Source organism: Epinephelus lanceolatus, chromosome 13 (genome assembly GCF_041903045.1).
Source record: "Epinephelus lanceolatus isolate andai-2023 chromosome 13, ASM4190304v1, whole genome shotgun sequence".
In the NCBI taxonomy this organism is placed as follows: domain Eukaryota; kingdom Metazoa; phylum Chordata; class Actinopteri; order Perciformes; family Serranidae; genus Epinephelus; species Epinephelus lanceolatus.
The window spans coordinates 26,562,213-26,574,025 of NC_135746.1; the positions used below are offsets into that span (position 1 = coordinate 26,562,213).

Sequence of the window (11,813 nt, forward strand, 5' to 3'; positions counted from 1 at the left end):
CTGCCCATGCACATGTGCTGTGCCAAAGGCTTTGCTGATATCAGATATGTGTTGTAACTAAACATAAATTTCGTTCCTGGGTTGTTGCAGTGCCCTCAATATGACTTTATTTATCACTTCCATTTTGGGTTACACTGGGATCATAGCCGTATGCATGCAGTTGTGTTTTGCAAACAATAAATAAGTTAAAATATACACTTGATTACCACAATGCCATATGACCAAATACACAAAACACTCAAATGCATTACCTGACTGTTTGGAATATGCTGCTGTGTAGTCCATAATAATCCTGAATTTTAGTAAGAGCAGTGGGAACCCTTGTCTGAGCTGCTACTCACCAACATCAGAGGACTGAAGGACTTTTCGACCCTCCATGCTGATGACTAATGGCCAATAATTCCATGTATGATGAGCAAAGACTCTACTTTAACCAACATATAACTGCCTTCTCTAACACAAGATGACCCAGAGTAGCATGCTTCCTCTTTAAACTTAGCTACCGGCTGGGATCTGGCTACAAGACGGGCTGGCTTCCAAGACAGACAAACATAGATACTGAGGCTGACACACACACACACACACACACACACACACACACACACACAGAGCAAATATACGTCACACTTACAGCAATGATGAATTATCAGAATGACATATGCACACACACACTGAGGGGACTTTGGGCATATATGGTTCTTGGTTCACTAGACCAGATCCTAAGCTTCTGTTGCCAAGACATGAACCTTTACTATGTTTAAATTATAAAAGCTTTCCTGGTTACAGTACTGAGGAAGTGACAGGAAGCTAAAGGAAAGATGCAAGTTGTTTTGGAACAACTGGGAACAAATGGATTATTTCTGTGTCTGCTGCTGTTTACTGCTTTAATCAAAATTGTTTGCAGAATATTAGCAACTGTATTTAACATATGGCTATAATTTATCCTGCACTGAAACACACAGTCAGATTTATAAACTCCCACTTGTAGATATGTGCTGTTTGTTTAAGAGAGTGCCAAGGCAGGAAACTCCTGAGCAGTGTAATCACATGACTCCACCCAGTTCACCTGGCATGCCCAGTGCAAACAGCAGTAAGAGGCTTCACCACAATAACAATAATGTCCTGCTTCAGGCTGTTGTTACCTGGCATCAGTCAAATATGTTTTTTCAGGCCTAATCACAATCATGGATGTCTACACGTGTTTTCAACAAACACAATGACACAATGTAGACATGATTTACTGATAGTAGCATTATATATACACAGTAGGCATTGCCATGTGTCTGATATGCCCTGATGTGCAATCCTTAGTTAAAAAATAAAGTGCAATCAATTGCTTATAATGCTGGTGAGGAAAGCAATCATGGTAAAGTCGGTGGAAATCTCTAAGGTTGTGACTAATAAAAACAGATGGAGAGACTCATCTTTTTCTGCAGAAATTAAAGAAACAGTGGGACTTGCTGGAATTTAAATACAATCTGGACTTGAATGGATAAAAGGTGCTGTCTTTGCTGCAGCGACTGCGGGTTGGATCCAGCCTGCGGCCCTTTGCTGCATGTCGTCCCCCCTCTCTTCTCCCCTCATGCTATGTTGTCCTATCATTAAAGGCAAGAAAAGCCCAGAAAAAATAATCTTAAAAAAAAAAAAAAAATGCAGACAAATGTCTGAACTAGGGACACTGCATGGGCATAAATCGGATCGATGTACATAATAGTTATCATTTAAATTCACCATGTTGTGTCTGTTAATATGCAAGTGCAGTGCGCCTTTTTATTTATTTATTTTGCTTTTATGGACCAGTTTTGTAATGTTATAGTTTGTACACTTGCTTCGTGAAAAAAATTCAAATTAAAAAAAGTGCAAGTATGTAACTGATAAGAAACTACAGCTGTATTTAAAAAAACATGTTCTTGCAGCATTAAATGATGACAAAGTTTTGCACATCTTGCTATCATATGAATATTTCCAAATCACATGAGATATGGCTTTATGGATTTATTTCCTTTTAATACATGCACCACTTACAGAGATGCAACACTTAATTCAACAGGTAAATGTTAAGTAAAGACGAAATTTGTATCGTTTTCAAAGGTGAGATAACAAAACTGGGAGTACCAGCACGTTTGGTAACTAACCATTTGCCCAATGGTTGAATATGGTGACTTTCCATGTAATTTTCCATGACTAGTCTATTGCCACGATCACATATTTACTGATGTCTAAACTAAGGAGAACAATCATTCTACCGTGTTGCCAATAACATCCATGACACAGACTGAATAAAACTAAAGAGTAGAATTGAAATTGAACAAATACAAAAATACAGATATTATGTAAGCAAGTAAAGATAAGAAATATAAATTACAAAAGCCATGATTCTTCTCAAATTCAATAATGAAAATTAAGTAAGAAGCTGAAAAGATCCCGTTATTAACATATTGTATTTTGTAAACTGGGATGTTACAAGTTCCCTCTTCTGTGTGTGAATGGAATACAGCTGTTAACTAGTTTTCTTAAGATCAGAGGAGCAAATACATGTTGTGTCTACAGAAGGCTGGACACACTGACACACCTCTATAACCAACACTCTCACCAAACACTAACAAGACAACAACCATAAGCATATAACTGTTTCATTTCCAGGCACTGAAATTATTTTAACCTGTTGTTACCTGCCTTTTAAAAATCAGAACAGTTATCTCCTTTCACCACTTCCATTTCCACATGCTGAAATATCTCCCTAACACATTTCATAATTTGGCCACCACTGTGAGCCCCCCATGCAGCACATCACATGTCACAACATGTATAAAAGTACAGAAATAGCCTGACCTTGGAGGAGCATGTGCACGTTGTCAATGTCCAATGGAATCCCTCCATCATCCTCCTCTGCTCCACCTGAAGCCATGTAGCCTCCAGCCACACAGCACGTAGTCAACCTCAGAAAGGTCCAGGAGACATGGATTAGTAAATCATTCACTCAAGAGAAATAAACAGTGCCAAAAAGTGAGAAACTGCTCTGTCAAACAATGAAAAACGACAGTCAAAGCTCCTTCCGCAACATTCAAGTTAGCCGCCTCCACTGGCTGAGTAGTCACGTTAAGAATGCACCCATACACACCCTTACGTTACCACACACAGATACAAGTACACACACGCAAATCCTCAAACTAAGAGCTCAAAGAGGAAGAATAGCCATCCTGTACTGTATGGAAAGACACAGTACCACACTGCCGTAACACAGATATTCAAAAACAGATGGCCTGGTCACAAATCTTCAACATACCTGCAGCAGGACTGTTGTCACTGAAGACAGCTACAGCATGCTGCATTCAGAGTGTGTACCATGTCCCAAAAAATGTCCTCAGCTGTGTCCTTTCATATTGGCACAAGTCTGCGGTGATTCACTGTGTTGAGTCCCCTCAAATAGGACTTGGCTTTAGGTGCTCATAAATGAAACAAGGTGCCTCTTGCCGATTGGAGTATGAGGACAAACAAGGGTGGAAAGTCCCACCCTCGCTCACAACAGGCCAAACCACTCCTGCAGGCTCTCAGTCAAACTTAGTATCCTTTGGCTAAAAAGTTATCAAATGCTCAAATCCCAGAGTTGATTAGTTTGATCTTTGTTGCTGACATTTCAGGAAACAGGAACATATAAATTCCATTTACAGAGAAAGACCTTTGGTTTGATGCATTAATGTGAAACTTTTGGGTTCCTTTTAGGGATCATGCTGACTCCTGACTCTGCAATAGATGGTATCAAATCCAAAAAATGATTCTGCTTTCACTTTCTCTCTCATCAGTTTCACATTGAGTTACAGGGCAATTTCAAGGATTTTCCATCCACCTGAACAGAAACAGGGTGCAGCACCAGTGGAGCATGTTACCCTATGCCATTTTTACCCTTGACAGCAGTGCCAGTGTTGTATTTGTTGTTTCACTATGGTGAGCAGACAGAGCTGGTGGACAGTCTGTGTGCCATGTAGCAGCTGCGCTCTCACCTCACATTCCCACCTCTGCTCTGGCTGTGCCACAGGCGCCAAAAAAGCAGAACAGTTAAAGTTGAACTGATTCTCTGGGAAGTCTAAAACTGTGTAACACAACAAGTAAAAAAATACCCACACCATGATAACAATGTGTTTGAAACTGAAAGTGAGGCAGGGGGGTTTTTCATGTTAAAAGGTTATTGTAGTGCATGACAACTGTGTTCAGAGAACGTAGATTTTAAAAGCAAAGCACCACTTAAGGGAAAAGGAACAGTGCATAAGATTTAAGGAGAGTTTGTGCTGTCTAGCGGTGGGGATTGCAGATTGCAAGCAGCTAAAACTTCTCAATGCTCAGGAGCTTTTTGTTGAAAGCCGAATTCTCCGCAGAGGTCTTGTCCTCTCCACAACAAACAGACCATGAGACTAAAATCAGTAAAAACACAGATTGAAGCTGTTACAAATGTTACACATCAGTGTTTCTTCTATGCTGTTTGGCATGTCGCAGTTTGGCTACTTGCCAAGCGCCTGCTATGCGTGCACACCTTTTTTTTGTGGTAACTTAATGTATACTAACCTTATTCCTGATCCTAAGGTGAACCTTCGGCTCACCTTAACATGAGCCGAATAATTCGTACAGGTCTTCTCCACAACAAAACGACCCCGCTAATTTAAACCACTAAAAACACTGAATGAAGCAGTTTCATGTTTATAAAAGACGACCGCAGGGGGAGCTACTATGGTGGCCAACCTGAAAACTCAAATAGCCCTATCAAGAGCCAGTCTTTGGTTTGTTCGTCTGCTCTGGGCTACTGTAGAAAGATCAAAGTCAACTTTATCTGTCAGTATCACATATGCATTGGACATATGGACAATTGAAATCTCGTTACTCTGAGACCCGTATTGCAACGATGTACACATAAATCTAGATCTAAGTAAGCTATACAGAAAAAAATTGAGTCTGGAGAGAACTACAAATTTAAATAACAGAAAAGTAAAGATAAAATGCAAAATGCAGAGAATGCAGAGACATGAGGCACGCAACTGATAAGAGTCTTTGGTGACAAACATGACGGTGTAACTTGGCAATCTCCATAAAAGGGGACCCATAGACGAGGACCAGCTCATTCTAAGTTAACAAAAACCCAACAGTTCTAATTTTCAGGTGATTATACACTAAAGAAAGCATATTTATTATATTGCATTTATGCCAATATATCACCCTAATTCCTACACACTGGAGCTTTAACGGAAACTGGTATCAGGCTGAATTGCATGAAAAAGTATGTGACAGTTGTCAAACTCTTAGTCCCCCTGACAGATCAATTTTGCATCCTGCTATTTTGACTTATAAAGGCTCACATGTGCCACCAGAGTAGTTATAATATTTTTCATTGGTCAAATATTGTTAACCTAAAGACACTGAGCCAATGTGCAAAACAAGATAAAACCAAGCAATTCTTATTGACCATTTGTTGACCTCTGACCCCACACATAATGTCCAAAACCTTTCTTCTGACTAATCCATCCAATCTGACACAGACTTAATTGCACTGTATTTATGGGTACCATTATTTTTTCCAACACATACTGTTGGCTTTGTTCAGTGATCACCAATAAAAGGTATCTTGAGAATTACCAAAATGAGCTTCATATCCATGATTTCCATGAGTTACATAGGTTATATGACAAAAAAAATCTAACTTAATTCTGAGACTATGACAATCAGTTATTAGTTTATAGCATTATAGCCACACTACCTTTTTACTCTATTGAATATAACTTCATTAAAGGGCCACTACGCCCATTTTCAAAATGCATACATGTTATTCCTATAGTCTAAAGCGCTACAAAAATATTAGAAAACATGAACAACTCTCTCCCAAATCCAAAAAATTAAGTGCAAAAACTCAAATTTGTAATGTCATAGGGTAAAAAGTCTAGAGCTGCTCCATTGACAGTGAATAGGTAAAGGTGTTCTAGATGACACTGAGAGCACCCAGGGCAATGAAGTGCCCCATTTTACCGCTCCTGGTTCCTTCATCTGCTGTTCCCTCCCAAAAGGATTTGGGTTACATGCCTGAAAAAGGGTCTGTGGTTAACACAAGCTTCAGAGTTTTTCACATTTTGTTCCACAACATAAAACATGTCAGTAAATACCACTCATGAATTCTGACACTTCTATGTGTCTTACAAATGTGGTTGCTAATAAGTGGCTGAATGACACTACAGAATGTCATCACGCTAAACACAACTTTACAGCCTCAATATGATAGGATGTTTAAATCATGTGACTGTGGTGCAGTATGTTTATAGCCTAAAATTGCAACTATCATTAACACTTGTTTGCCACAGAGCTTACGTTCTGCAATAATCCAAAATCCAATGGAAAAATCCCATTATCTTTTTGACAGGGGAAACAGGGTGACGCTAACTATGTGTCGCCATCCTTTGAGCACTCTATATTCTGAGTATATGGGTACATTTTCTGTTTCACAACGGAGAACAGTACAATAGAATGAAGCTCATGTGGCTCCCATTAATTGTCTAAAGATCAGCTCCAGATTTTATACTTTATGATATTACAAGTGTATGACTTCCTTCTCTGGTTTCTGGCTTTGAGAGAGAGCAGCTCATGTTCACAAACATTGATTGAACTTTCCTTGGCCATGGAAATAACATACTGGAATTCCTAACTTAGGTGGTGTTCACCTATAACTTTAGATTTCAGATTTCATTTAAAATCATAATGAGTCAAGTGAGAGACGATCACTGTGTTTAGCATTTATGGTTAGGTCCTCAAGGTGGAGCCAAGAGATAGCCGGTAGGCTGTCAAATACATTAATATGTACCTCCATTTGGTGGCGCTACAAACCAAAACATGTATGTAATACTACACCGTTGAGCGTAGAAGAAGACTTCCTCCACGACTTTGACGTTAGCTGCAGCGGCTGTCCTGACCTTCTCACAGCAGCGTGACAAACTGAAAGGTAAGACAAGAGTTTGCACGTATTTAGTGAAGTCACTTCACTCACAACAGAAAAACAGTTTCCTTCCTCACGTCAGCAATTTAACATGAAGCTATCATCTGCACTTACTGTGGTTGTGTGTGCTACTGTTGCAGGTGTACTCGGCTAGCTAGCTAGCATCTTGCTAATTAGAGTCTATCTAAGTTAGTTCTACAGTAGAGACTATGCTAGCACGCTAACTAGCAGCCATTCATTGATTGGAGTAGTTTGATAGACAAGTTTAAGTAACCCAACAACTATATTAACTGTATATCTGCTTTCAAATATTCTCTTCCTTTGGTCAACCGACTTCTACACATTCAGTGCTAACGGAACTCAAGTTGAGGTTGGGACGTTAGCACTAACATTAGCCAACTGCATTACGTTATTGTCAGTGCAGATAAGTTATTGAACTCGTCAGTGAAAAAACAATGTCTCTTATTCCGCCAACACTTAGTGTAGACAAGTGAAATTGTGTTATTTTACCTCTTCTGTTGACTAGTGTTTAATAGGTGGCCAAAGTCATAGCAAGGCCTGACAGTAATGAGGGTCACGATAGCATTGAAAGAACCAAATAACATTGTCTGAATGGAGGAACTTGTTTCTTAAACTCAACGTTAGCTTCAGTGCAGCCTGACATCTTGAATAGATTCAAGGTGGGAAATTAACTTTTTCGTCCACATGCCACTGTGGCAGGTGCATATAATCCAAAATCTAGCAGGAACTCTGTTACCTTTGCTTTTTTTGGCTGGCTAGTTTAGCAAATCCAGCAGCCACTTTCATATTTGGCTGGTGGCTGACGCTTAATTTCAAACACTGAATGGATCATGCCAGAATTATTAACTCTAATAAATTAAATATCCACACTTAGTCCTGGAAAGGAAGGTTAACAGCCACACATCACTAACCGGGTTGTGACTTAAAGGTCAAGTGTGCAAGATTTAGGGGGATTTAGTGGCATGAAGTGGTGATAATTGCCGATTGCAACCAGCTGAAAACTCCTGGATAGAATTCCTTTAGCATTCACTGTTGAGGAGGTTTTTTTACTGGGGACAGCATCATCTGCAGAGGTCTCTTTCTCTCCAGAACAAACGGATCTAGTAATTTAAGCCGGTTAAAAAACATTGAATCAAGCAGTTTCATGTTAAAAATCTGTGTTATTCTGATGCTGCTTGTTGTGGAGGGGCTGCTAACAACGTATGTCAATGCAAAAATGTGAATGGCCGCCTAAAGCCAGTGTTTGGTTTGTCCATGCCAGGCTACTGTAGGAACATACTGGTGCAACATAGCGATCTCTGGAGACAAGGACCCACTCCCTATGTAGATATAAATTGCTCATATTAACATATCAAAAACACTACAGTTCTTATTTTCAGGTGATCATACACTAAAGAAAACATACTTATTATACCACTGATATAAAGTGATATTTGAGCTTGTGTCATTGCTGACTGAGTACATGAGCACTGGTATGAGACTGACATTATGCTGTTGCTTTTTCCCACAGATGTTTGGAGTCGCGTTTAAAAATTGGTGGTCCAAGGTTGGCCCTTACTACACTAAGGCATACGTGGAGGTTTGGCCAGGCCTTGCCATCATGACGTACGCGTACTACAAAATTTCCTATGGAGGTGAGTTCAGGACTCACTGACTTGTACACTAGGTGCACCAACAGTCTATAAAACAAACAGAGTTATGTAGTTTGACTTTTTTTTTTTTTTTTTTTTTACTGAATATGACATCTGTGTTCAAATTTTTTTCATCATTGTAGTTGACATAAGTTAAGAGGTTTGAATAGATTAAATTGAAATGCAATCAGTATTTGAATTTCTTTGTACAAGGTGAGTTGATGAATCTGTAAAAATCACCAATAAATTTAGCACAACATGGTCAACTGTGCTCAGTTGCTATACAATATATTGTAATATAAGGATACTAAAATTATGAGCAGATGTGAAATAAATGTGGCTTTCATAGTGCGGAATAAAGGCAAACAGCTGTAGTTACATATTTGAAATGCACTGTGTGACTGATGTATCTGTTTATTTCTATTCCAGGCAAAAAGGCTGTGAAGGACAGTAAGTAGACAAACATTTTGTTTATTCATACTATGTATAAAGGATTTTGGTAATAATGACTGTGAGCTGATATAAAGCATACCATCAGATTTTGCTTTAGCATTGGGAGTGGTCCCTAATGTCTCCTGATTTGTATTGGCCTGGATTATTTATTTACTTATTTATTTATTATTTATCAGCTATTGAATTTGCTGCATTATTTAAATAACCAATCCTGATGGTTATGTTATCTATAAGCTAAATATACTGCATTATTAGTAGTTAAACCAAGCTTGTGTACTTATTCAATAAAATAAAGGTGTGTTCACTTTAAAGACAGGTGTTAGAGTGGTTAGGTAAGACATCAGTCATCAGCCTCTACATACTGGTATTTGGCAATCTTTTTGTGTTTGTGGAAAAAAGTTGAAGCTGTGAACATGAGCTATGCTGCAGGAAAAAGAGTTAAGGCTAGAGTCCCATTTCAGATGTTGTGCAACTACATATGTTCTCCTCTAGATGTCACTGACAGATCCCTAATCCGGTCATTACTGGCTGACAGTTTGATGCTGGAGGAAATTCACCCGAGTCTGCCCATGCTTAGTTGGACAGGGTTTATCTTGTTGATTTGTTTTGTTAAACATGTCACTTAATGTGCTTCTCTCTTTTTGCAGAGCCTGCCCATTGAGTTTTCCGTCAAGCTCATCACCCCTCCACCTGCTGTGAGATAATGCCCCGTCGCTAGTGCAGAAGTCCAGCTTCATATTTGAATTTTTGTTAATATGGGACAAATAAAGTTATCTGAAACGTTTGTCATGTCATTGTTGGCTTCTGTTATTTTTTCAGAGTTTTCCATATCCAGCTGTGGGAGTAAAAGTGAGTGAGCTATTAATAGCCACTGAATCATGGTTCGAGTTTATGTTTAAACTAATTGAACACAGCACTGCCATATTTGGTGTTGAGTGGGTGTTGTTGTGGTTGCTCATTCTGGGAAGCCAGACATCACTAATTGAACCAAATATTTTTGATAGGATGAGCCCACTCGATGATGACCTGCATTCACACATTCAACCCTGTTACTTGTATGTTTTGAATGGTGCTCTAATTTACAAATGTAGCTTTAGCATCAGTTATATCATTCTTTTGAACGGCTCACTCCGGGTTCTGGCACATAGAACTGTAGCATCACAACTGCTTTGTTGGCAGTAATCGATAGCAAATGAGTCAGTTTCTGTTTACAGTGTGGTTCATTGAACTGAATGAGTTGACCAGATTCCCGCCTGGGGCCAGAAGTTTAGTGCCGGATGAAGAGGTGGATGAAGTGATTTTGCTTCTGCAGCATCACTACTGAATGAGTGCTATTGAGTGGACTGATATCAACAGTGTCAATAGTTCATAAAGGCCTGCACAATTGTGTATGGAAAATGGTATTACCTCTCCTTATAGCAAAGCAAAGGGGTTGAAATCAATCTGTCAATTCTATATTCTGAAGTTGTAGTTTCAACACCTTTAGTTAGAAACCTTGTAACATCTCATCAGTTGTGTTCAATCTAAACTGACTCCAAAACTCCAAAAATATAAACATTATTACTCTTCCAAACAATAAATTGTACAGCTCTGTCTATTGCTGATGTCATAGATGCAGTAGTTGTGGAGTTGCTCTAATGGGACTGAGATGAATTGACTGCTTTCAACGAAAGGTATGAGATGCTAGTTTTGTGTGTAGGCGTTAATAAAGTTGTTCTACGGTAATGCCTGGTCTGAGGGTCTGGAGGGTTGTCATGGTTGCTTCCTGCTTTTAGGGCCAAGGCTATCATGCTGCAGATAGTAGAAGTACATGAAGTAAGAAGACAGTAAAAGTACTCATTATGCAGAAAATTGCCCCTTTCAAAGGTCCAGTGTGTAGGATTTAGGGGGATACATTGGCAGACATGGAATATCATATGATGAGGATGACTTCTTTAGTGTATATTGACCTGAAAATAAAAACAGTTGTGTTTTCATTACCTCAGAATGAGCCCAATATCTACAAAGGGAATGGATTCTACGGACATCACCACATTGCACCAGCACGTTCCCAGAACAGAAATACCAAACACTGGTTCTAGATAGGGCCACCACAGTTAGCAGCAATTGGCTAATTTCAACAAATGCAAACTGTTTGTAGTTTAATAACCTAACCTTTATATTACCCCTTAAAATGAAGCAATGTCTAATTACAACTGCTCGTCACATGTTCAATATGTTAATGAGAAGTTCCAACAAAGAGTGTCTGAGATTGTTTACATGTTGTATATCACTACTATGCAATGCTTTTAAAGACCATTCCAAGATCATTTAAGACAAATTTTGGGCCAAATATTTTTTTTGTTCAAGCATTGCAGGTACATATAAAGGTAAGTGATATATATGTGGTCCCATGCAGAGGTAGATTTTATATAGAAATATGTGTATTAGAGTGAGTTAGGTCAATCAACATTTTGCCAATAGGTATGTCCAATTAAAGAGTTAAAAGAAAGTGTTAGGTTCAGTGATAGGTTTCAAGACTTTAAACGAAAACGTAGAATTTCACACAGAAGGGCTTGACTCATTTTGACATAAAGTCATGTAAAGATGGATACAGAAACTAGATTCAATGTTGGTGGCATTAAGACCTCACAAATTCAAAGACATATGTAAGACATTTTAAGACTTTATAAGGACCTGCAGACACTCTGGTTTAAGTTGAATCATTTCAAGAGGCCCCAAGAAGTGAAAGCATCTTGTTT

At 38.8% G+C, this 11,813-nt stretch overlaps 2 protein-coding genes across 12 annotated transcripts in view; one reads left to right on the plus strand and one right to left on the minus strand.

Moving 5' to 3' along the window:
- The window catches only part of syne2a (spectrin repeat containing, nuclear envelope 2a), a 108,689-nt gene extending 105,078 nt beyond the window's left edge, over window positions 1–3,611 (minus strand). For 6 of the 11 annotated variants that reach the window (XM_078173921.1, XM_078173927.1, XM_078173923.1 and 3 more), the window contains exons 1-2: window positions 3,287–3,610; window positions 2,833–2,939 (exon numbers count right to left, since the gene is read on the minus strand). In XM_078173921.1, coding sequence (XP_078030047.1) covers window positions 2,833–2,908 — 76 coding nt within the window. In that variant the 5' untranslated portion in view covers window positions 2,909–2,939; window positions 3,287–3,610. Of the gene's footprint in view, window positions 1–2,832; window positions 2,940–3,286 lie in introns of all 11 variants that reach the window. The other 5 variants (XM_078173918.1, XM_078173925.1, XM_078173919.1 and 2 more) reach the window with 1 other exon arrangement.
- A 3,243-nt stretch (window positions 3,612–6,854) lies between these two features.
- On the plus strand, window positions 6,855–9,856 carry atp5mj (ATP synthase membrane subunit j). The gene is made up of 4 exons (XM_033648328.2): window positions 6,855–6,973; window positions 8,499–8,622; window positions 9,049–9,069; window positions 9,720–9,856. Exons 2-4 carry the CDS (start codon window positions 8,499–8,501, stop codon window positions 9,731–9,733), a joined length of 159 nt encoding a protein of 52 aa, XP_033504219.1. The 5' UTR covers window positions 6,855–6,973; the 3' UTR covers window positions 9,734–9,856.
- The last annotated feature ends 1,957 nt before the right edge of the window (window positions 9,857–11,813 follow it).